The 24659-nt window shown below is 51.9% G+C and overlaps 9 protein-coding genes across 9 annotated transcripts; 3 read left to right on the top strand and 6 right to left on the bottom strand.

Moving 5' to 3' along the window:
* Nucleotides 1–942: 942 nt before the first annotated feature.
* On the bottom strand, nucleotides 943–2030 carry COCVIDRAFT_98425 (hypothetical protein; the record flags this gene model as incomplete). Its single annotated transcript, XM_014701485.1, has 2 exons — nucleotides 943–1855; nucleotides 1915–2030. The coding sequence occupies 2 exons, from the start codon at nucleotides 2028–2030 to the stop codon at nucleotides 943–945; spliced, it is 1029 nt and encodes a 342-aa protein (XP_014556971.1).
* Nucleotides 2031–4856: 2826 nt separating this feature from the next.
* On the bottom strand, nucleotides 4857–10834 carry COCVIDRAFT_37486 (hypothetical protein; the record flags this gene model as incomplete). The annotated part of the gene is made up of 4 exons (XM_014701484.1): nucleotides 4857–5870; nucleotides 6002–6345; nucleotides 6977–8216; nucleotides 8351–10834. The coding sequence occupies 4 exons, from the start codon at nucleotides 10832–10834 to the stop codon at nucleotides 4857–4859; spliced, it is 5082 nt and encodes a 1693-aa protein (XP_014556970.1).
* Nucleotides 10835–14648: 3814 nt separating this feature from the next.
* On the bottom strand, nucleotides 14649–15229 carry COCVIDRAFT_37485 (hypothetical protein; the record flags this gene model as incomplete). The annotated part of the gene is made up of 2 exons (XM_014701483.1): nucleotides 14649–15103; nucleotides 15199–15229. 2 exons carry the CDS (start codon nucleotides 15227–15229, stop codon nucleotides 14649–14651), a joined length of 486 nt encoding a protein of 161 aa, XP_014556969.1.
* A 955-nt stretch (nucleotides 15230–16184) lies between these two features.
* COCVIDRAFT_37484 (hypothetical protein) lies at nucleotides 16185–17867 on the top strand (the record flags this gene model as incomplete). The annotated part of the gene is made up of 4 exons (XM_014701482.1): nucleotides 16185–16187; nucleotides 16244–16276; nucleotides 16345–16437; nucleotides 16845–17867. The coding sequence occupies 4 exons, from the start codon at nucleotides 16185–16187 to the stop codon at nucleotides 17865–17867; spliced, it is 1152 nt and encodes a 383-aa protein (XP_014556968.1).
* Nucleotides 17868–18390: 523 nt separating this feature from the next.
* COCVIDRAFT_37483 (hypothetical protein) lies at nucleotides 18391–20535 on the bottom strand (the record flags this gene model as incomplete). The annotated part of the gene is made up of 1 exon (XM_014701481.1): nucleotides 18391–20535. The coding sequence occupies one exon, from the start codon at nucleotides 20533–20535 to the stop codon at nucleotides 18391–18393; it is 2145 nt and encodes a 714-aa protein (XP_014556967.1).
* Nucleotides 20536–21039: 504 nt separating this feature from the next.
* COCVIDRAFT_98519 (hypothetical protein) lies at nucleotides 21040–21595 on the bottom strand (the record flags this gene model as incomplete). The annotated part of the gene is made up of 2 exons (XM_014701480.1): nucleotides 21040–21393; nucleotides 21467–21595. The coding sequence occupies 2 exons, from the start codon at nucleotides 21593–21595 to the stop codon at nucleotides 21040–21042; spliced, it is 483 nt and encodes a 160-aa protein (XP_014556966.1).
* Nucleotides 21596–22375: 780 nt separating this feature from the next.
* On the top strand, nucleotides 22376–22918 carry COCVIDRAFT_26333 (hypothetical protein; the record flags this gene model as incomplete). Its single annotated transcript, XM_014701438.1, has 4 exons — nucleotides 22376–22441; nucleotides 22490–22644; nucleotides 22691–22754; nucleotides 22805–22918. 4 exons carry the CDS (start codon nucleotides 22376–22378, stop codon nucleotides 22916–22918), a joined length of 399 nt encoding a protein of 132 aa, XP_014556924.1.
* A 155-nt stretch (nucleotides 22919–23073) lies between these two features.
* On the bottom strand, nucleotides 23074–23390 carry COCVIDRAFT_37481 (hypothetical protein; the record flags this gene model as incomplete). The annotated part of the gene is made up of 3 exons (XM_014701479.1): nucleotides 23074–23121; nucleotides 23169–23320; nucleotides 23372–23390. 3 exons carry the CDS (start codon nucleotides 23388–23390, stop codon nucleotides 23074–23076), a joined length of 219 nt encoding a protein of 72 aa, XP_014556965.1.
* A 616-nt stretch (nucleotides 23391–24006) lies between these two features.
* COCVIDRAFT_98382 (hypothetical protein) lies at nucleotides 24007–24480 on the top strand (the record flags this gene model as incomplete). Its single annotated transcript, XM_014701478.1, has 1 exon — nucleotides 24007–24480. The coding sequence occupies one exon, from the start codon at nucleotides 24007–24009 to the stop codon at nucleotides 24478–24480; it is 474 nt and encodes a 157-aa protein (XP_014556964.1).
* Between the last annotated feature and the right edge of the window lie 179 nt (nucleotides 24481–24659).

Below are 24659 nucleotides of genomic sequence, written 5' to 3'. Positions count from 1 at the left end.
TATGTCCTCAGCCATTTCGTTGTCGTGGATCTACGTCACTGGAAAGGTATGCGTGCATGCATTTGTCCTATTGTTTGTATCGCTTAGCTGTGTTCTTACATACTCTCGCGACGGCTGCTCACACAGGAAGAGCAAGGGGTAGCTGAGAAAACCACAGTGAGCAAGGAGACGAGAAAGACAGACCACGGCCATTCTAAGGACTGATGTTGCTGATGCAATTAGTAGGATGGCAGGGGCACTGATGCTCGCCATTGGCCCTGTAAAATCTACCGATGAATCAACATTACTTACAGCGGCTTTACCCGCTATCTTCGAGCGACCTTACAAAGCGGATCGCATACCCGATTTCCGCCCCCCGAACCCAAAAACCCCGGCATCATGCGCAGCACGACAAGGGTATGGCAACCTCAATATACAGCCCGCAGTCGGTAACCGGGAAAATAGAGATAGGATCTAGTGGCGAAAGATTGAGCCGCGCATAATGCTATGTACGGAATAGATCTCTGGATCTAGAACCGCGTTGCATATTATCATTCCGGATCTTTGGATAAATACGATGAGATTTCCCGCTACCGGGTCGCCTGAAAACTACGAGTCAGTGATACTAGGGGACGATATCGAAACAATGAGCGGTGATCAATCCCAGCTGCGTCGGAGAAGCATGCAGCTGCGCCTTTGATTGCGCTGGATACGGAAATCAGGTCCTGCGTCAAGTTTGTAGTCCAGCTATACTTTTCTCGCCGCCCTCTACTTCTTTTGCTTGGATATCAAGTGACCATTGGACACCGAAAAAAAGAAGTTATATATCACAATCGAAAGCATACATGCGGAAGAAAGAGGGACGAAGTAAAAGTCGAGCCGAGAGCAGGATAAACTATTCATGATTACATCTCATACAACAACTTTATTTTTTACACCCTACGCCTAAGCTGCCAGTCTTACCTAATAACTATAGCAAAACAGCTCTCCCTTGGTATTCAGTAACTTAGCCAACTTGACCGTCCCCGCAACAGCCCCTAGCTGAATCTCAAACTCGGGCGTAATCTCTGTATCGTTCCCATAAACTTCAGGCACCAAATTGCCACCGACCTCGAAATTCCTCGTCGCAAGATCGCCCTGCTGCCAGAGCCACCAAAGCCGATCAATCGACGCGTGGTGCAGCCAAAACAACGGCTCACCAGGCGAATTCTTCACGTCACCGGCCTGTCCAAACACGCCGCCGACACCAAAGTGGCCTGCAGCGTGGATGTTGGGGTTGATGAAGTTCTTTGCGCCCTGCAGCGCGCGGTCGAATGCGACGTAAGTTTCTTTGCTAACGATATTCTCGGCGACCTTTGGGTCTGCACCGCGGTTGAGCAGGTTGGGACTGAAGTCGCGACGGAGACACTGTGGTTCGGGGCCCGGGAAGTTCAGCATGAAGTTCTTGGGGACAAAGGGGCCGTCTTGAATGCAGCCGCCACCGGTGCTGTTGATACCTAGTCGGTTTTCCTCGGGCGTAGGCACGACTCTAGGGCCGTTACCGCCGAAGCCGACGGTTGGGGAGAAAACATCGGTGTCGTAGATGCGAGTGGAGTTTAGATCTTGCGGATCGGCGTCGAGGGTGTAGTCCCAGTAGGGCTGGGCGCCTTTGTAGCCGCATTCGTTACGGAGGGTTTGCTCGTAGGCCCAGACGAAGTAGCGGTGCCAGGGGAGGAAGAAACCGACCCAGTGGATGTAGTCGCCCTGGTCGTGGTGAATGGCTTGGAAGTCGTCGTAGCGGTTCTTAGCATATGGGAACCCGGAGACTGAGGGGATCTTTTGGAGGCAGAGGACCGCGGAGATGTAGCTGCGTTTTTGGCTAGTGGACATTTGTCTCCTGTGGATAGTACTGTTAGTATACGACTCTTGAATGTTATCTAAGGAGGTTCTTCTCACCATTCAAGCCGCTTGGCAGGCTTCTTGCAAGTAGGGACATGAGGAGCAGGCAGTGCTGCTGCAAATGCCAATGAGGCCAGGCTCAGAGCAGAAGTGATGACTTGTAGTTTGACCATGATGGGCGATGGTATTACAAGTTACCGTCAACAATTCGGATGACACGAGAAACGAGCACGTCTGTCTATTCAGACAATGGCAGTGCCTCCCTTTTTATATATGCCATTTGCTGACATGGCGCCGAGTCCACTGTGCACCCTACCATCTGCTTGAGGCACGGAGGCAGGAAGCGTATACGGTATGCTAACTTGATGGGAGATAGGCGTGCAGTTGCTAAATGTAAGGCGTCTTGCATCTTAGCGAGAGATTTAGTCTAGGAGTTCCGACTATGCACGGTAATGCAGAATTAGCGGGCAGGGGTTAAGACCTCTATTTACGCTTCTAGAGAAAGTGCGCGCTTCTATTAGTAAGTTAACTTATATTAGTGCTAATATTATGCATAGGTATAATTTTTTTAGAGAAAGTTAAATATTTTAAAAATAGTAAAAACGTATAAATATACAGTTCTACTCTAACAGATTTTAATAGTACAAATTTATTATACTATAATAGTAAAGTTATAAACTATGATAATGATTTATAGAAAGAGAACATATGATTAAAGGTAGGTAGGACCAGATCTATTTAAGTATAGCTAACAATGAGACTTGGCCGCACGCGCTCTCAAGAGATACATAGCTGAGCTGCGGCGAATTCCTAACAAGACAGGCTCTGGATTCCAAATCTGCAAAGCACTAGGTGGAGGCATCCTGAATTGGCGAACTGGCGAATCGCAATGCACAGAACTTAGATTCCAAGATGAGAGCAGTTCAACAAGTACCTGATCGACAATCTTCCGCTGGACGAAGATGCACGGAAGCTGGTGTCGGAGTCACATAGCGTGAAACATGATATCGCTTTTACGCATGGAGATCTCAATCTAAGGAACATCCTGGTTGACGATGATGGGAAGATATCTGGAATCGTTGATTGGGAGTGCGCGGGCTGGTACCCCGAGTACTAGGAATATACCAAGGCACACTTTTCAGCGCGACATTCTATTCAGTGGACTGCGGATGTAATTGATCGGGATTTTCTTGGTTACCGCGACGAGGTGCAAGGTGAGGGTATGCTCTCTAGTATGGCGCCTCCTTGGTAGACTTGCGTTTATGCGTAGGTGACTTTACCGAACAAGTTGTACTATAAGTGAGGATAACGTTGCCAATGAAACTAGAAATGGTAATAGTAATGCGTCCTTCACGATATACACTACTCATAAAGATGCGTTACACGGGATAAATTTAACCTCCCCTTCTTTCATGCTAATCTAACTATACCTTTTTAACTATGTAGTTATGTAGTTAGAGTGAAGTTTAAGCTAAGTTACATTACGTAAGTAACAAATAGACTTATAGACTTAGATCCTATAAAGAAGCTGTTAAACGAGCGTTAAGTCTATTATGATCTTTGCTTGCGTCATACTTATACTCTTTATCCTTTCTATATTATACCTTTTAGTACCTAAACTAAAATTTTAATATCTATTTGTATAAATTAATTAATATATTTTTAAAGGAAATAACTATAGTATTGAATAACTTAATACTTTTAGAGAGAAGCGTATAGGGTCGCTAAAGCCGCATACAGAAAACCCACCCCCTGCCCGCCAATCCTGCACAATGCGCGCCAACGTCGTACCACTAGCATTAGGTGCGGAAGGAGTGCCAATTGCCCAAGCATCCAAAGGCGCACATGTATGCAATGACTCAGCACAAGTATGTAGTGGCGTACGGATCGGCAACGCATTCGATAAAAAGAATCGTTTGGGGAAATCTGCTTCTATTGGCAGAAGTCTGGTTAGGATGGGCACAACCAAGCATTGGTATTTGGTCAAGATTGTACTTATTACCAAACCCCAGACCTATTATTGGTCGCGGAGTGTAGATTCAAATCAATCAAAAGTGCGGCTGTATGCCAAGCGGATTGTTAAAGCAAGGGTCGACTCAATCCCTGCATGCCTGGGGACTTGGCTCATCTCCGCCACTTGTTTGCTGGGCATTTTTTTCTTGCCTGTAGGTGGTTGATACTGGAGCGAACGGTTCCAGATATTTTTTTTTTGAAATATCGACAAGGCTGCAATAGGCGGTCCCTCCTACCTTTTCTTTACTAGTCCGGAGGCGCTGGTTACACATGGTACAAAACTAGCAGCGACTGCATGATGATTGCGGGGGTGAAAAAAAAGACTGTTATTAATAAGGCAACCAGCCTCAGCATCCTTCAAGTGTCGTCGTTGCGGCTGCCATGAAGGACGGGATAATTGGACCGTCGGTGTTCAGCCTGAAAAGGAAATAGCGGTTGTAGAAGTGAAAAAACCAGGGTTGGATGCAGGGATAAGAACGCTGTGGAGGAACCAGATCCAAGGCAGCTGGCACTCCCGCAGCCGATATTAATTCTTGTATACTATACCGAAGAAGGAAAAAAGCAGTGCAGACAATGCGAGATGAAGGGCTGGAAAGACTAGCCGCCAATTTTCGTGATGCAACTCGATTCCAGCTGGTTTTTTTTGAATGTGTGTTTCGCGCGTGTATAAGGATTTTCGTCCAGCCTGGACTTACATTAGTTTATTGACAAACTTTTCCTATTCGAGGCTGAGAAGCATGTAATACTAATCGCATGAACGCTTTCTGCATCCTTTGTGTGCAGGGGATATCGGCGACCTTACATCTATGTATGGTTGTTGCTTAGAAATCTACGCTAGACTTCCCGAGCCGTTGAAAACATGCAATGCGATCTGCCAGCCTTGTCAGCTCTTGTTCTGGAAAGTCCAACTGCCAATGAAATACTCAAAACGGAAAGTTGTCATAACTAGAGAAAAACATCCATCATTATCCGAACACTCATACACATCAAAGTTTCTCCATCCTCCCGCCCTCGAGCCTAAAAACCTTGTCCGGATTCAATATCCCCTTCTGATCCCACGCCACCTTAATCGCCCTCATACTCTCAACCCCACTCTTCCCAACCTCTTCCTCTAATGCATCCCTCAACTCCAATCCAACACCATGCTCTCCCGTGATTGTACCTTCAAGACTCAGCGCCAACCTCGCCACATCCCTCAACACCGCCTCTGCAGCCCGGCGATCAGCTGCCGGACAGATAATCGCAGAATGCACATTGCCATCCCCAACATGTCCAACATTAGCGCAGAACCAACCTCCTTGGTTCCCCGTCGCAGCAGCAGCCTTGGAAATGAGTGACTGCGTGCCCTGAACGAGATCTGAAAGTTTGGATATAGGAACCGCGCAGTCTGAATGCAGAAACACGTCCGAGGGACTCTTCTTCATACAAACAAGTGCTTGTCCCATGCATTTCCGCGCTGCCCAAATAGCGCTTGTGCTCTCACCATCTTTTTCTTGAGATGCGACGTAGAACCTACCCGCGGAATGCTTGCGACACAACGCGTCCACGATACGCTGTTGCTCCCACACACGCTCGATCGACGGTCCCGCGATTTTGAAGAACAGAGTTGGAATCTCAGCCCACTCCATGCTAGATAGACGCGAGACATTGACGCACTGCATTTGCGGGCCGTCTGCTAGCTCCAAGGCTTCCAGCACGTGCCCTGTTTTCTGGAGTTCGACAACGAAATCCACGCCGGACTGGAAAGAAGGGAACGTGGCGAGACCCACGTGCAGGTTCTTGGGGAGTAGGGAAAGGCGCAGCACGGCTTCTGTGACGAGTCCGAGAGTGCCTTCGGAGCCAATGAGAAGGTGAGTGATGTCGTATCCTGCAGAGGATTTGCGAGGCCGATTATGAGTTTTTATTATGCGGCCATCTGCCAGCACGCAAGTCAGAGAAATGACATTTTCTTTCATGGTGCCGTAGCGATAGGCGTTTGTGCCTGAGCAAGACATTGCTATCTACATTATCCCTTTTATTTTAGCATACGGCGTTTCCAATATGGAGGGAAACGAAAAAAGAAGAGGACGTGTAAGAAGGTAAGAAAAGAAGAAGAAGAAGAAGAAGAAGAAGAAGAAGAAGAAGAACTCACCATCCCCCCAATCTTCGCCCCAGGCGCAGGATCGACTGGAAAAAACAAGCCCTTACTTTCCAACTTTTCATTTAGCTCCATCCATCCCAATCCCGGCTGCACAACAACATCCATATCATCTTCATGCACTGCGATAATCTCTTTCATGCGCTCAAAACTAACGCATACGCCATTACGGCTCGCCGTGAGTGCGCCGCCGAAACTCGTTCCGCCGGAAAACGACGTGACGGCAATCAGCCGGTCGTTGCACGATTTGAGGATAATCGATGTTTGCTGTGTTGAAGTAGGGAAAAGAACCGCCAACGGTGTCTCGCGAGGTGCGGCGGGCGAGTGCGTGGTGTTGGCTTTGGCATCGCGCTCGTGGGTATCAAGCGTGTATTCAATGCCATGCTTGCGCAGCTCTGCGAGTAAACTTTCAACGTTACCCGGTGAGTGGTCGTACGTATACGGTGACATGTTTGGATGTGTTCTGAGACAGCTTTTATGGTACAAGAGGATAAAGTTTGCGGATGTAGCCGGGGGATCTGGGGAAGTGGGAGCCGAGGCGAGTCATGCGGATTCGGAAATAGCTTACCAGGCTATTCCTGGACACTCGGCAAGTCACCTGGGTATTTGCAAGTAGAAAAGTCACTATCGGGTGGGTATTGTTACATTGTACATCAACGCTATGAAACTTATTGAATCCCAATCTCGACCCATGCCGATAATATTGAACAAACTCAAACTCCGTGTTAGCATGAACATGACATGCAAAAAGTGGGTATCGAGAAACCATCGTCCGTTCAGAAAGTCCGTCCAGAAACAACAATCCGTAATCGTCCCCTTGCCTCAGCGTTCCTCCTCTTTCTCAATAAAAAAAAAGTAATGAGATAAATCTATTTAGCGAGTGATGTGAAGTCATGTAAAAAAAAATAGCAAACCGTATGTCTCATGTTCCACTCGTGTCACAACAGTCTAATGATTATGGCAAATCACCATATGTCTTTTTGCTGCGCCAGAACTTCCTGCTCTTCTTCTCTTCCTTGACTGGCGCAGCACGAGTGACTGGCGGCTCTGGCGGCCCAGAGTTCATGAGGAAATCGGCTAGGTCGCTCGTGCCTGTGCGTGCACCTCCACCTCGGGCGTCACCAGATGCGGGTGCCCTTGCTTGGAGGCGAGGTTTGTATGAACGTGCGGCATCGGAAGTGATTGATGTTGAGGTCAAAGAGCCAGGATGCGCGCCACCATTGCCATTGTATGGCTGCGATTTCGACGAATTTGCACGCGCGCGTGCAGCAGCAATGGTCTCCTCACTCAACATAAAAGGCTGAGGTTTGCTGACCGATGGGGGTTCCATGGCATTGAGGAAATCCATCAGACTCTCCTGTCTTGGTGCAGCTTGTCGCGGTGGCTGTGCCGGAGCCTGTCTGGGTGTTTGCGTTCCGCTAGGCGGAAGTGCAGTGAGCTGATCTTCGTCTTCATCCTCATCATCCTCCTCATCAGAAAAGTCAATCGCATATGGGTCCTTGATGCGCCGCCTCGTTCGCGTGACTTGAGGCTCATCATTGGAGGCTGACATGCTTCCGCTCAGCTGCTTTGGCGTATTGGAATAGGCCGGCTGCACAACACCAGGGGATGCGATGAGACCAGTTCGAGAATTGATGGTCTGGGCACTGTTCTTCGATTCTAACGTTGATGCTGCAGAGCCGTACGCTGATTCAACATTGCCGTGACCTTCCAGCATGCTGTCAAACTGATCAGAATCCACGGTGCTGCGGAAGGGGGCAACACTCCGAGGGATTCTAGGTTGCCCATTGTTCGCATCCGGGGGTCCTTGCCTGATAAAGTCAATCAAGTCGCCATTGCCCGTGCTCAGGCCTGCCGGACTGCGTGGCTCCATGTTGGCACGTGCTCTTGCAGAAGTCCCGTTTACAGAAGATGATCGTCTGGTAGATAGCTTCCGGCCGAGTGAAGACGATGAGATGTTGCTAGGCTTCGAACTTGGATTCTGTCCGTTCATGCTAACAAAAGGTTGCACAGGCTTCTCCTGGCCAGGCGAAGGGCCAGTTGACCGGATGAAGTCGGCAAAGTCGCGCATTGATTCTGACTCGATCTTTGGGTCTCTTGCAAGCGGTCTGGTAACTACGCTGCGGCTAGGCGATGGCCTGTGGTGGGTCCCATTGGACGACTTTGCCCTAGGTGCAGTCGTGTTGGGCAAGTTTGCAGTGCCGTAAGACTTGTCGTCAGCATGGACGCGAGGATATGGCTTTGCGGAAGATGAAGATGATGAGCGATGCTGCACAGGCTGATGCGGTGGCGTTTCCTGCATACCGTTAGTGGGTTGAAAAGGCAGCGGTGTTTGTGACTTACATCAAGGTCTCGCATGTTTTGTGGCGTCAATGTGAACTTGACCGTCTCCTGTCCTTTAATCAAAGAGTCAAACTCACGCGTCCGATCTTCTTCTGACATGCGTCCACTCAAGCCTCGCGAACGGTAGCTAGAAACGGAATCCCGTCCGCTAGAAGTCACAGGGTAGACAACCTGCTTCTTCAGAGAAGAAGATGTCGAAGTGCCTCGCTTCAATGACATATTATCTGAGGGGGACTTTTCAGAAGGTGCACTCTGGGAGCGGACAGATTCTCCGGTCGATATGCGTTGCAGTCTTCGATCTGGTACTTGCATGGGAGGGTCATGATTTGTTGAGGTGGAGTCGCGTTTTGATTCTTCGTAAGTGGGAGAGCTGGATTTGCGCATACCTAGAGAGCCGGCCTTCTCCACGGGCTGCGTTGGATTACTCTCCACCTCATGCAAAGCAGGCAACGACGAGGCGAGGGATGGGGAACGAAGGCCATCCTGTCTCCGTGGGGCACTGGTGGGACTCTCGTGTTGAATGGGGCTGGATGTGACATCTCCATTGCTGTGTGACTTTCTTCCAATGTCTTTTCGAATAATTAGACGCTCTCCTCCCGCATACTTGTCATCCGGCGAAGAATTGTTGTGACTCTGCAGCGAAGTCGGAGTAGAAGTGCGAGGCTGGACTTCTACATAAGCTCCCCTAGCAGGTGGTCTGCTGGGTTCACGAGCCATCTCGTCTGGAGTAGTAGATGTTGATCGGATAGCATTATCGGCGGTGCGGGCAATACCGATTGCCTGGGGCTTTTCGGGCTCCTCTTCGGATAAATCGTCGTCTAGGTATGATTTTCCTTCTGCATGAGTGGTTGCTTTTGGCGTCAATGCAGGCGTGTGTAGAGGAGACTTGATACTCGAAGTGCGGGTAGAACTACGAGCTGAAAAAGTGCGCACCAAACCCGGAGGCCCTGGCCGTTCTATGGACATTCTCTTGGAGCTCATGACCTTTCCCACGCTCTTGGGGCTAATATCGTTGATCACGTCAAGGCCGTCTGGGTTCTTGCCCTGGACGTCAGCGGGTTCGGGAGTACTCATTCTGAAGCCCAGGCCAGTAGCTGCTGTAAATGCCACCATCGAGGCGTCATCCTCGTGCGATTCGTCTCTTGGAGATGGCACCGAGTGTTGGTGCTTAGACGAGTCGTCGTGAATTCCATCATCGGCTGGCTCGCTTTCAATTGAAGTATGAATGGATTGCTCATCTTCATCAACAGGCCCTGTGGGAACAACGAATGCTGGTAACTGCGAAAGGGGCAGAGAAACAGGACGCGCTTTCCTACTCTTCTTGGTTGGAATGACTGAAGAGGAAATCATAGCACTCGAAGGTCGCCGTCCTTGTGAGTATGGTGCATTGTCTGTATTTTCGTCCTCGTCCTCATATGTGGGTGCCAATCCAGGCACTTCAATTTCATTGATGTCATTGCTGCCAATTGGAAGAGGTATGTTGGCTGCAATTTCCGTCTCAGTAGGTTGGTGCTCGGGCAGGTGCTCGTGACCGCTATGCACCGTGTTGATTGTGTCACGGCTTGGCTTTCGCATGGGCAAGCTCGTGTAACTTGAGGTGGAGCGCATTCGTCGTATGGGAGTAAGGGGCATAATAGGAGATCGCACACGTTTCTTCCACGTCCTCCAAAGCCTTCCCAAAGCAGAATTGAGTGCAATCTTCTCTACATCAGGCTCCTCTATGGTCAGGCGTTCGATTATAGGCTGTTCTTCGTGTTGCTCCATTTGCTGGGACAGCTTCTGTATCCGCGACTCCATGCGCGCAAAAGCTGCGGATCCAGAGACAAGGAGCAGCTGTTCAGCGATGAACTCCATGACCGAGGTCAGGAAGATGGCAGCTGCCCATGACACCAGGCCAGCTTCATCATCCTCGTCCTCGTCCATGCTGAGCCCGCGCTCTTGCTGGACATACCTTTCCTCGTCTTCATCCTCCAATTCACCCAAGCGTGTGTAGACCATGATGCGCAGGCGAGTGCGCTTCCACACTTTTTCTACATCCCATGCGCCATTGGCCTTGCCGTTTTGTGTAGGCGACTCATCATCATCCTCGGCAGCCAGCAAGCCCTGTAGCTCCTCGTCGGCGTATTCCATGGCCTCGCGGGCAAGGCGCGGCTTGAGGACATCGAGTATAGCTGGTCGGATGGCTGTCAGAGACGGTGCTTTGGCAGAAGAGAGAAAGGCGAAGAGAAGATGGTCGAGAAAGCCATTGAGGAGGGCCAATGCCTGCTCGGAGAAGATGGCGTTTTGCAGCTCGTCGTTGTCTGCATCTTCGTCGCGTAACTGGGCATTCTGGTGGTCGGTAACGGTTTGCGAAGCTACGGATGCAGCAATGTAGGCGGGCGGAGGTCTGACGGTGGTGGGCATCTGGAAGGTGACGGAGCTGCACAGGGAAGGAGAGCGCTCGCTGCTGAAGCTGTGTGTTCTGCTGGAGCGCGACGACGGCATGGCGGCCGTCTCGGACATTGTATGTCTATGCATGGCGCAGTCAGGCGTTTGCAGCACGTCGCTGCGAAACACAAAAGAAAAGGTCGTCAGAGGTGCGGGCAGCGGGCAATTGGGTGGGAAAGGGTCTTCGGAAGGTGTTTTCGCCCGCGACCCTGGCTGTGGCGCGGGTCGAGGAAGAAAAGTGTCGGGGTGACGCTAGGAAGAGGGTGCAGGTCTAGACGTATGACGATGCAGAGAGAGGCCGTCAGCGCTTCATGGCGGCAGGCAAGCCTCGTCAATGCTCAGAGAGGCGGATGGCAGGACGAGAAGGGAGACGAGGCAGTGGAAGGGAGGGGGAGATTGGACAGTATCAGATAAAGCGTCTAGTCCGGGGGGCTTGTTCCGGCTCGTGATAGGGATCCCAGACGGCGATCGTGGTGTTCGCTAGGCTGGGCCCTTAGCGGGCACCGCTGGTACCGAACCACGATCACCTTTGTCTCTCTCGTAGCTCCCACGCCTGAATCGTGGTCTCGGCCTCACGGACAGACAAAGACGAGGACGAGCAACAATGGCGAGGCCATGTTGCATGATCAACCACACGAGTCCGTGTGCTGTAGCTGCGTCCATGTTGCAATGGCGCCATGTCACCGTTGTTAGGCGGTACGTCGTATACGTACTTAGAAGAGAACGCTCGCGCATCCCTGCATGGCCCACGCCTAGCCGCATCGGCCGTGCCCTGAGAAGTCCTTACTGCATCTACTTAGTGCAGCTACTGGATCTGACCTGTTTCCCCCTTGGACACGACTATGGCATTCGTACTTTATTGCCATATTCTATCGCTGCTCTCTGCGCTCGGCCGGGTCAGGCAATGCCCATTTCGACGGCCTAGCTGCTTGGGGAACGCCGCAGTACAACCGCAGCGCATCAGGGCCAAGTATCCAGCAGCGCATGTGCATGTGGACTTGTCGCACCATCCGGCAAATTTCCGACCCTTCGCTGTACCTGCAGCTTTCCTCCCCCTAGTTCACCACCACGTTCGGTCCCGACACACGCTGCCAATGTCTGTCTGTGAGCGCATGCAAAACTCGTGCGTACGCCCCAATTGCCTTGTTACCTCGACGACGCAGCCCGTCTGACCCAGCGACTTGGTTAGGAGCCTGTACATATCCGAGTCATCGCACCGTATTCGCTAATCTCAGGGGCTCGTCGAACAAGTCAAATCACCTGTAGACATATGGCGCATGTGTGCCAATGGCCGGTGCTGGACACCATTGCGACGGTCCCTCTGCCGTTTGCCCATGACTGAGTTGGGCGCCTTATTGTTTGACCCCGAAGTATGTTTGTAGTATATTGTCTCTTTTTGGCAGACCATACGTCACTCAGCTACCCTCTGTACCATACTTTGCCTACCAGCTGAATGCAAGACAGACGGCGGATTCGCTACAGTAAGCTGTCTACTGCCCGTTGGCTTGTTGGTGTCAACGGTCGAGCCAGGAAACAAGATAAAACTACTACGAGGCCCAACGGGCTCCCACTCGTTGTCCTGGGTCACTTGTACTGAACAGCATGTGTGTGTGTGTCACGTGCAAAAAATGGCGAAGGCGTGTTCCATGTCCACCATGCGACAACAAACAGTGAACATCACGACAACTGAGGAGAGACGATGCAGACCCCGCATTTGAACAACAACATGCATACATGTCTCTAATACTATATTCGACCAACCCCATGACCATCGGCCTCATTATTGATGGCCAACTACCGCGCTGTTCCCCAAAGGAAAGAGCATCGAGTTGCTGTTACCTCATGGCAGCCTCTGATTGGCCACTCCCCATATGCCAAGCCCTGTCCCCTCACCTTGCTACGACTTCGTGACATTCGACTTGAACCTCTTCCAGTATATATCCTCGATTTTTGCCCTTCTCAGTGTTTGTGCCACCTTCTCCACACTCTTGTTGCTCTTCCTCGTCTCGGTCTGCCGAGTGTGTATCAAGATGATGGATCCATGCCCATTTACTTCTTCAAGAAGCACCAGCACGGAGCGTTTAGCCAGAGAGATCCGAGGTTGTCTGGCGGAAGATGCAGAGCACCATTATTCAAGCTGAGAGAAGCCACTCCCGTTATTCGATAAGTTTTGCAGTGGCGGCTTCATGTTCCATCCAGCTTTCCGTACAGCTTCTCGTCGATCCTAGCCTGCGGGACCGCAGCAACACCAGCAAACGGTCGCGATGCCCCACCGCTGGCTAGCCGGTATCTGCAGTCCGGGCAAAGCTCATTGCTGTTAACCGACCCCATCTTCTCGGCATAGGTGCAGGCTATAGGATGGCCGTTGGCAAACCGAGACCTGCAGCACGGGTCGCCAACAAACTGATCGCGCCCCCAGTGGCGGCACGGCCGGTGATAGACGTGCTCAACGTAGCACATGTGTGGCTGTCTGGTGAGGCGCTTCCGATAGCAGGTTAGGATTTAGTTTCTCTGCTGGATATCTTGGAGTCATCGCTGACCGTTTTCCAGGCATATATGTGCTGGCTTACAGTAAACAAACATGCAAACAACACCCATATGAGACTCCGTTGACCAAGGCTAAGACCCACCATACTGCTTGCTTGTGCCTTCACAATCGTATTGTCACCAATAATTTTTCATCCCGTCTGCCCCCCGTCGGGCCATCGTGTTTGGGACTGGTACAGGCGGCAGCGGAACTTGTGCCGCGTCGACAATCTCGAACAGGTACCATTGTGGAAACTAAACAGTCGTCAGGCTTCATTGTTTCTCTGGCACAAGTCTCACCTCTGCCGGCGTCGCGCGGGACTTGTGCGGGCGAGGGCTTGTCCCGCCCTTGCCAAGACAACCACTACCAGAGTCTCCCGACACCAGAAAATAAATGTAAGGTTTCTGGTCGTCTTATATGTGGGTTAGATAAATATCCAGACACGTTTTGTTGACTTGTTGCAGAACAGTTGGTGGCTGTGATTGGTTCGAGCCGAGGGCCTCGAGGAATGGGACATATACACTACGTCGACGCACTTGCGAGCAACACCAAACACCCCAACAAAGTCTACCCCAGATCTGCCATGCACCATGCCACTGGCGCCGGTCCCTAAACCTAGCCGGCTTCCGAAAGTCGGTCGTATCCTTGGTCGTTCCCGTCTTGCCCCGACCCTCTCGTTCAGCATGGTCTATTGCCTGCTGCAGGTACAGCCGCTCTCGACACCCAACCAGAGGCAGAGGGTGGTGCTGCAAGTCATGACCTAGAGCGGGAAGTGAAGGGGGCCGTGCAAAGTTGGTGTCTGGGTATGCATGATGGGTGTCGCAGCAGACACAACAGGGCAGGAGAGTGCAAGGGCTCATTGAGGAATCAGATTGGTGTCGAGGCCATGACAAAACCATGATGTGCTCATGCCAGGCATTGTCTACTAGATACCATGCCCGGATATGTCTTTTCTTGACCCCCGGATGGTGTTGGTTTCCTATCGGTGAAGGCCACACGTGCCAGCGCTTGCCCAGCACCATGCGCCCCATCTGATAAGGGTCGCTGCGAACCATACACCCACAGCGGCTGCTCCTTGACTTGATCAGCAGCTATCTAAGTATAATCTGGGGAAGATGCAAGCCTTTTGGAACCCCTTCCATGTGCTGGGAGGGCCCGCAGCTTTGCCTAAAGCGGACATGACACGGCCACACCACCGGTCGCTGATATGCAAGGCCAAAGCCAGGCGGATGGCGACTTTTATATCAGTCTTTTGAGGAGCAAAACCGATTTTGCATACAATGTGGGCATGTTCACGATAGGTGTTGTGTCGCTGCCACATGTCAGTCAACGAGGCCGGCGGCGTTACTCGATAGCCTGACGTAAAGTCGGAAAACCATTTTTCCCCTTATCTTTCGGGCCAGGGGCGTGGGGCTTGGCAGATCGACGGCACGCCCGCAACCCCGCCAGGCCCAACGTCGTGCAGACTAGATAGTGGTGCCGATATGGCGATGCGGCTTTTTTTGCCTGCGTCGGGACAAATGGTCGCGGTGGACGGGGTTGATTAATGGCGCACGTGGGGTGCGGGTGGGTGAAGGAGAGGGTTGAGGCAGAGGTGGGTTTGGAATCGGATTCGGTTTTTGGGCATTGCAATTCACGGGGGGTGGGCGACGGCGGCGTGGAGCTGACTTTCTGACTGTATCGCAAAGAGCGGGCTGCAGGAGAATCTGTGGGGTCGGCATGGAAATATCTCAGTCTGTGCCTGGAGGAGAGGCGGGCCCAATGAGCAGCGAGCCATTGAACCGTACGAACATGGTAGTCTAAGCAGTGGGCTTCTGGAACAGTGCACGTCCAGCACCCAGGACACAGCGCGGCCAGCCGGGCGCAAGAAACGATTAACTTGACTACAAGAAACGTCGCGGCAGAGAGTTTAGTGATGCTGGCATGACGAGGCACAGTAACTGTAACCGCAGCGATTGGCGGGCGGGCTTCTTATCGCCCCCGCGACGTCAGTGCCGGGCAGAGGCAACGGGGCCCTGGCCAGCAGCAAGAAGCAGCATATGCAGGTGTCGCGAGACGTCTGCACGCAGGGACGGCGCTGCTCGTGTTGGGCTGGCGGCGTCGACGATTTCCTCGAGGGATCCGATGGCGGACGGCCAAAAAACAACAGCACAGGTGGAGCGGTGTGTGCAATGCAAATGCTCTGGTTTGGGCCCCGGTGGTCTGCCATGACCAACAAGCTGGCGTTGAGCGGGTAAATTTAGCTACACTGAGGCGACGGTTTCCACCTCCGCCGCGGTCAAACTCGGAACCGCCTGAGGCTGTGCGTTCCGAGCGCCGCGCCAAACCGAAACCGCTCGTGTACAGACGCCGCGCCCATCAGCAAACCTCTCCAAGCTCTCCAGACGGCCCTGCGCTGTGTTGCTCGTCGCGTTTGCATCCCAGAGCGCAATAAACATTGTGTGCGTGTGTGTGTGGCTGGCAGGGCCTTGCAAGTGTTCCAGCCGGGCGGCGCCCCGGCGTAAGCGGATGCTCCACGGCCGGGCGTGGGCTCAGCATGCTGGGTGTGCGGCCCTGTGGTTGCGCATTAGAGAAACGGATTGCTTCCTCATCCCACGGATACAGTCCGGCGACGGCTCTTGGCTACGGCCAACCTAGTTACTATCTGACCACACCTAGCCCCGCCACATGCCGAGACAGTCAACCCATTCCACGACACTTACCTTATAACTGAACCCTCAGCCCGCTATCCTTATCTCTCTTCCCCATTCACTCTCCCCACTTCCACCATATAACCCCTCCTCCACGCCCTTCTTCTCCTGGAAAACATCGTTTCCTTGTTCCTCCCTCTTCAAGTTTGTTCTCCTTTTTTCCCCTACCACGCACATACAAACCGCAGTCATGGTATGCTTCTACCCTGGGCCCTTTGTTTATCCTGCTGTTACTCACACATGCTACAGGCGAACTCCACAATCATCTCCAATGCTGCCAACGTACGTTGAAACCTGCTCGCGTGCTCTCGTCTGCTCTCACTCGAGCTCGTTCTAACATTCTACAACAGCTACAGAAGTACCTTGACCTCCCCCAAAAGGGCAATGTCATGGCCGAGTATGTCTGGATAGACGGCTCCAACGGCATTCGCTCCAAGTCCAAGGTCAGTTCTTTCTTCTTCTTTTTCTCTTCACCTCTTCCATTTCCCTCAACCGATCATGGTTTGCGGCATTTGTCTGCAGCCCGCGATCGCGATGCAGCCTAGTGTGCAGCTTGCAGGCTTTCAGCCTCGGGAGAATCACTGGCTGCGATCCACTTGGCGGTTCACAACCGGCAGAGTCACGATCGTGGTGCTCTGCTTGTGTGACGTACCCTGCGCCAATCGCTGTCGCAACAGGCATAAATGGCGTTCCTTATCGCGACCCCACGATAAGCCATCCACCAGCCACAGATTGCGCGCGGCAGGACCTGCGCAACTTCTGACGTCTACCCCTCCACTTCCCCCCACTCACTACCCTTGCCCTTGCAGCCCAGTTCGACCAGGCGCATGTATCCTGACATCAGTTGCAGACCCTGAAGAAGAAGGTCGAGAGCCTTGACGACCTCCCAGAATGGAACTTTGACGGTTCCTCAACTGGTCAGGCGCCCGGCGAGAACTCCGATGTCTACCTCCGCCCGGTTGCCTACTTCCCCGACCCCTTCCGTCGGGGAGACAACGTCCTTGTCATGTGCGAGACCTACATGTCCGATGGCACCCCCAACGCATACAACTTCCGCCACGATGCTGCCATAATCTTTGAGAAGCACAAGGAGGCCGACTTCTGGTTCGGTCTCGAGCAGGAGTACACCCTTCTCGACGAGTTTGGCTGGCCATATGGCTGGCCCAAGAACGGTTTCCCCGCCCCCCAGGGTCCTTACTACTGTGGTGTCGGTACTGGCAAGGTCTTTTGCCGTGACATCGTCGAGGCCCACTACAAGGCCTGCATGTACGCCGAGATCAACATCTCCGGCACCAATGCCGAGGTTATGCCCGCCCAATGGGAGTACCAAGTTGGCCCCTGCCCTGGCATTGCCCTCGGTGACCAGCTCTGGATGTCGCGCTTCCTTCTCCACCGCGTTGCTGAGGAGTTTGGTGTCAAGGTTACCTTTGCGCCCAAGCCCATCCCTGGTGACTGGAACGGTGCCGGTCTCCACACCAACGTTTCTACCGTTGACACCCGTGGTGAGAACGGCATGAAGGCCATTGAGGCCGCCATGGAGAAGCTCTCCACTCGCCAAGCCGAGCACATGGCTGTCTACGGTCAGGACAACCAGCTCCGCATGACTGGCAAGCACGAGACTGCCTCATACGACAAGTTCACCTGGGGTGTTGCCAACCGTGGCTCCTCTGTCCGTATTCCCCGTGCCGTCGCCGCCGAGGGCAAGGGATACTTTGAGGACCGCCGCCCCGCCTCCAACGGTGACCCATACCAGATCACCGGCATAATCGCCGAGACCATGTACGGCAAGGTCGAGGGTGCCGACATTGCCAGGTTCGCCAAGAAGGCCGAATCTGTCGAGACCGAGATGGTCATCGAGGTCAACAAGCCATAAGAAGCTTTTCTTGTTATCATGTTCGGTTCTCTTTTTTCCCCCCCCCCATACCCCCAAATTTATTTCGCGCTTTAGACCACTTTGGGTTTGACATGTTGCCGCGCTTGTTCATGGAAATGGACTGGTTTGTCTGGCTGGGCTTGGCCTTGTAGAAATTTTATCGACTTTGGTGTTTTGTCGAATGATGACATGTTTTGGTGCCAAGGTATATCTATATAGATAGGGTATATCATGACCTGTGTTGTGGGAACCTGTTGAGTTGCATGACATGCAATGATTTAATGAAGATGATTTTGACTATTGCATTTCAGCTACTTGGGGAGAGAGTCTCTCTTGATTATTTCATGAAGTTCTCTTATGACTAATTTGCTCATCGTGTCCAAGTAATGATATGGCCTCATGCATACTCAAACAACAGTACCTACTATCCATCATCTCAAGCCCCTCCCACTCTTCCCAGAAAGCTACTCGACAACTTCGCACGTACACCTTTTCATAAAAAAGCCTCATCGAAAAAAGCCTTCTAAGCCCTCTCCTCTTTCACAACCTCCCTTCTCAGCCACTCACCCCAAACTCCCAACTCCCCAGCTACATCCAATCCACTCGCCAGCCTCTTGACTCTCTCCTGATGCGCCACCATTTCCTGCGCCCCGTCTTCATCCTCGTGCTGCATGTGCGCCTCTGACTCGCGTTTCAGCGTGGGAGCAGGCGAAGAAACTATGTTTTGCTCAGAGACAAGGAGATCGCCGTTTGCGTGCACGTCAATGGTTACAGCTAGGGGCGCGTGATGGGGTTCTGGGGGTTGGTCCTTGGGGGTGAGGAGGTCAGAGAGGAGGTTGGAGATTGCGTCTGCAGTGGTTTCTGGGGGGTTTGGGGGGGCTGTGGATGACGGGTGGGGGACTTGAAGGGTTATGCGTGGGATTGGGGGTGTGTAGTTTAGTGTTACGTCGAGTTGGAGGGTTGGGTAGTTTTCTGATGAGCCCGTCTTTGGTTTGGGGGTCTGCGGTTGGCCCAGTTTGTGTATTGGGATTGGCTTTTGTGGTGCTTCGTAGAAGCTTTTGCGGAGGAGCGTGGTGACGTGTGCGTATTGTCGCAGAACTGGCAGGATTTCTACGAGTTGTTTGGGATGGCTGAATGGGAGACTCTCGAGGGTACGGCTGTACTCTAGCTTTGGTACGTAGAGACTCATGTTGTGACGATGTTGTTCGTAGTTGCCATTAATGTCTTTTGAGAGTGCCAGGTGCGAGCTGCGAATCTCATGTGTAGACTCGCCAGTTGCACCAGACATACCAGGGTCGACTTCTCCAGGCCTCAGCGCAAGCCCAACAAATGTGGTTGGTCGTAGATCATCGTTGCGAGGCTCGATACCGACTGTTTGGTAGAGTTGCATATGAACAGCATAAGGTACGACGAGCGGCGGGTTGAATTTCGCAACGAATCGTACATTTGGTAATCTTCCTGCAGCGGAGTCGAGGTTCATGGCATCATCGGTTTGCTCTGGCGCCTCGAGATATGTCGGTTTTGGTTCAAGCCAGTCTATAGAAGACGTATTCATGAGTATGTTTTCCAGGTGGCTGGCATCATTGCTATCCATGGACTTTTCGACCTGGTCGCTGATCCATTCGTTCGATATGCGGATGGGGGTATAGAGAGCTGAGGGCGACGCTTCGCACTCGATAGTCAGCGAGTACATCTTATTGTTACTCCAGTAGTCGTCTTCGGGATATGAAGGGGATTCTTGCGAGCTGGCATCCATCTTTTCTTTGCCTTTTTCCTGTACTTCCGGCGCAGTCTTCGGAATCACCCACCGCGAGTCCATCCAGTATTCTAGACTTAGCCCAAGGCACGATCCGCCATTAAACCGAGGCCTCCCGCTCTTCTTGCATAGTACCTCCCGCTCTGCCTTGTATATCCTGTACCGCTCGTCTGGTGCCCGTTTTGCAAGCTCAAGCTTCTTCTCATGGTCGAACAGCTTCCGAAGGCTCGTGTAGATGCCCGCAATCGCGTTGTAGCAACTAATACCTCCGTTCTGCGAGGAGCCCAACTTGTCAAGTGCCAAAAGTTTCTCCAAGTTTTCTGAGAAGCGCTCAAGCGTGACATTGAACTTGCTTTGGCCTGGAAGGGGTCTCAGACTTCTCACCAAAATCTCTGACCCTGCAGCTCCAAAGTTCAAGTCGGGTCTCGAGTCGTCTAGCCCGGTCTGTAAATTCACACTGACAATCTCATCGTTCTTGAAGGTGACGTCGCAAAGGGCCTCGTCGCCAATTAAAAGACTCCATGTACCTGCATCGTCCATATGCTTTTCATACGATATGCCTATTCGGTCACACAGCGCAAGCAGACCTTCTTCACTGACGCGCCCTGGCTTCTTCCCTATAATATCTATTATCTCTCGGAGCCTCCGACTCCTCTCTGCCTCGTCTGCGCGCCCTGTTGCACTTGCTGTCATGCCCAGATTAGACATGCCTAGTCCACTCATGCTTATGCCCATGCCGACGCCTCCCATACCCGAGCTCGCAACATCGTTGAGCATGTTCAGTACCGCAGGCGAGTCGTAGGACATCATGTGGATGTTTCCGGTAGGTGGAACGCTGCGCGGTGCAGGGGAGAAGGCGTTGGGGTTCTTGGAAGGCGTCTCCTTGTCTTTGGAGGGCGTGGGTGTCGCCATTTTTGCAACGTGTGCTGAGATTATGGATAGCTGGTTGGATTGAAAGCACAATGCAGCGGGTCGCAGGCCGCAATTGTAGGTATTGTATAGCTAAGATGCAGTTGGTACACCAGGTAAAGCTGACGTATTGCACAGGGCTTTCTGAACCCCTCTTAGGCCAGATATGGCCGAAATTCTATGAGTGTATTGGATGTCAAACGAACATGTTGTGATGCAAGGTTGGGAGCAATTGTGGTGGGGTAGGAGAAGGACGGGTGCAGGACGAGATGGTGCGCGTGTGAGCTAGGTCTTGGCACAGTGTGAACCGCGGTTGGATGGTCAACATGCCCTCCCACCACAAGTAACAAGCATTCAGATAGACAAAAGTGCCTTCGCTTCTATGAATTCAACAAGATGTTTACAAAAAGCAGAAATATCTTAGTGTGGGTATCATATCGCAACGTCAAGACTATAACCAAAACGCCGACCCAATGCTCGTGTCCTTTCATGGCCCTCCAAAACGCTTCAGTCCAGCTCTACAACTGTATCATCGTCCAGAATCTCGCTCAGCTTCTGTTTCGCCTTGGCCCCGGCAACCCTTCCAGGTTTCTTTCTCGGAACGGCACTGGCCTTGGGCCTTGATTTTGCCCCCTGCAACAGCTCAGTGATGGCCTGGTTTATGTCCTCCTCATCGTCCTCCTTGTTGTATTCGATGGCACGCACGCGCTTCTTCGGTCGCTGCTGTGCCTCATCGCTCTGCTGGGCCCTTTCCTTGGCTTCGGTTTCCCAACGCTTGCGGATCTCGTCTTCTGTTTTATTCTCCATACTGTGGAATGAGGCATGGTGTCCACATCCGTCGCATTCATATGAGGATGATGACTGCACATTTGTGAGTACATGCAAAATGCGCCTCGACTCCAAACTAGATATGATGTCGGTAGAGGTTGCATACCTTGAGCGGATGCAACATGAAGCGCAAGCAAGGACATCTTGCCGCGAGTAAAGATGGTTTGTGGTTACATTGGCCGCGCGGAGGGACGTAATTCATTTGTGTCCAAACATTGGGTGAGCCCGTCGCCATGTCGAGCAAGTGGTAGACCAAGGGTTGTGCAAGGTGCTCGTGCAAGTAAACAAGTCCATGACATTACGCAGAACGCGCACGTCGGTGCTCAAGCAGTGGGCACATGCAAACGCCAAATTGTCTCGACTTCACGTGCTCCAGTTCGGCAGTAACCGCATTAGGGAAACCCCGCGCTCCACAACTTTCAGGCCCATCCCACGTCATAGCAGATATGCACTGTATTCGTTGTCCAGTCACATAATTGGTCTACTAGTATTCAAACATCTGGCAGTCTATATTATCTGTGCCGAATTTTCTAACCATGCACAAATCATGTGTTCTATGAATGCCAACCTGTGAGATGTGGATCTATGCTAAAGACACAACCTGGATTTACGCCTCGGCTTGGAGCAGGAGCAGGGAAGCACCGCTTCTGTCCCGCCTTAATCAGGACCCAGTAAGCTGAGCAAATGATACTCTGCGGAGAATTGGAAAAAGTGAAGCTTGATAGGTGCTTATGTCGATGTTCCGTGACTGATGCTTGTACGGGACATGGGCGACCCATTGAAGCGAGGCGGAGGGTCTGAAAGTAACTGTCTAGCGCTGGAGCTAGCGGTGGACAACACGGAAGGCTTATGACCCTTGACCGGTTGATCATCGAGACAGCGGGGTAGACGCCTTAGGCCAGTATAAAAACCTCGGGATACATGACAACAGTCCAGACACCTATGTTTATCATCTCCTTCGCTTGACTCAACCCAAAAGTATCCACATCAAGTTTTACCCCGCATCACAGTCAACATGCCTACTGGAGGATGTATGTGCGGCAACGTCCGCTATGAGGTGCAGGGCGACATGGAGGCCCAGGTAAGTGGTACTTCCTACAAGCTTAGACGAGGCTAAAAGGAAGTACAGATCCTTTGCCATTGTTATGATTGCCGTAAAATCTCCGGAACGACCTATTCGACCAACGCCCTCCACAGCAAGGATGGATTCAAGATCCTCCAGGGAACTCCAAAGGAACACAAGAAGACAGCGGATAGCGGGAACAATATTACATCCTTCTTCTGGTTCGTAACAGCGCAGACTGTACATGTAGCTTCTAATGTTATACAGTGGTGACTGCGGCTCCACCATGTGGCGAGAAAGCGACAGCTATACTGGCAAGATGATCATCAAGGTATGTCCACTCGTATATATGGCTGGCCGGCCCTGCTAAGTGGTGAACAGGTGGGAACTCTAGACGATCATAGCATCCTTGATAACTTCAGCACCAAGATGGAGTTGTTCACCAAGAACAGGCCCAAGTGGGTTGGCACTCAAGAGGGCGCCGCTCAAAAGTAAACCATGGCTTGAGCGTTGTGGCGTTTGTTTATGGACAAGGACAGCTGGAAATCAGGTGTACGGATCGAACGGCGACGAGCGGCAACGAGGAAGACGGACGATTGCAGAGTCGGAGTCGGCTGCGAGCGCCAGTCCAAGTATCGAATCTACAAACTCTATTCAGAGTCTGAACTCTCTGGTTCCTTTAAGCGTTCCCTCATCATCTGTAATTGTCAGCAATGCGCGTGTCGTCTTGCATCGTGATGCGCACCTGGTTCAATCGGGCCTTGAGCTCGTTAATTTTGGTCTCCTTAACAAGGATGTGCTCCTCGTCAAGTTCCTCGATGATGTATTCGTTATTGTTTTTGCTGTCAATGTCTACCAGCATGGCTTTGATGGAAGCATCGCACTTGACGAGCGTTCCTAGGGCGTTTAGCAAAGCGAAAGGGGGTGTGGCTTGGACAGAAGCAATACCTCTGATGGCTTTGACCATTTCAAAGATGGTGTAGAGGATGTTTGTGGGGGGCCGGCTGTGTATGTAGTAACTAACTGGACAACAGGGTGCGAGCAATCAAAGGCAGGAGCGGCTGGCGCGATTGCTTGGCGAAATCTGCAATGATCAGCGCGCTAACATTCTAAGGGTGTTCGCTGCACGCCAGCTGCGAGTGATCACAACGCCATCCCCAACCTTGCCCCGTCGGCCTTCAGTTCCCTTTCTCACTCATACAATGTGAAGAACCTCTTTCCGCGATGAATCAACGCATCGATGGCACTTCTTTGTGCTTCGCACCTACTCCTCGGCTCCAAAGTAGCGTTGCCGCTCACTACTTGCTTCTTCGGCACTCAGCTATCGCAGAAGGAAATGGCTGTTCGCGGTGATCCTGAAACATGTTGCCAGAAATAAAGACACGAGCACTACCCTACATTTCGCCATGTCCTATTCCCTTTTCTCTGCTCTGGCCTCACCCTCTTTACGGCAGTGTTTTCATACTTCTGCTCCTGCTGGACGTCTCTGTTCCTTCTGTCGTCGTTTCGTTCATCCTTCCCTTTCTGAGCTATCCAAGGGCAAACTCCTCGGTTTCACTTCCATTGTGGCATTCATCAACATAATGCCCTTGCTTCCTCGCATGGTCATAGCCACCAGGCAAGTGTTCGAGGACGAAACGCCACACGAAGTCAGTGCCTTCAAATACTACTTCCTCCTCATCGGCGTGCTTGTTGTGATGGTCGCTTTCTTGCTATGGTACTTGCATCGACGTACAAATTATAGAAGAGAGTTTTGTGGGCAAGACAGCGAGCAGCCACCAGCAAGGGATATCCAAACGTGGTCTCAACCTCGGAGATTCATGTACGGTATTTACGAAGCCAGCAGCTCATTTCTTAGCCGCCAGAATGAGGGCCTAGATCAAAATGGCGATGCACCACCACCATATCAGCCCAAGTCAAGAGCCCCAACTATCGATGTGGAGATTCCACTTCCAACCTTATCAAGGAGTCTGAGTCAACGCTCCCAACGCTCCCAACACACCCAACCACCGCATTATCCTAGCAGTACTGGAGGAGCCACAAGTACGACCGAATGACAGGAGGTTGTTCACTCTTGAAGAGCCATTGGAACAAGACACAAGGGCCAGCCTTGCAGTTTGGCTACATGCAAAGGATTTGGGACCATAATATCCATCAGAACCCACATTGGGCACTTTGTTCAACTACAGAAATTTTTACCAACCACTATGAATCAACTCATTCAAAGTTCCGGTAC

This window comes from Bipolaris victoriae (genome assembly GCF_000527765.1).
Source record: "Bipolaris victoriae FI3 unplaced genomic scaffold scaffold_39, whole genome shotgun sequence".
Lineage (NCBI taxonomy): Eukaryota > Fungi > Ascomycota > Dothideomycetes > Pleosporales > Pleosporaceae > Bipolaris > Bipolaris victoriae.
This window is presented reverse-complemented; position numbering and strand designations above follow the sequence as displayed.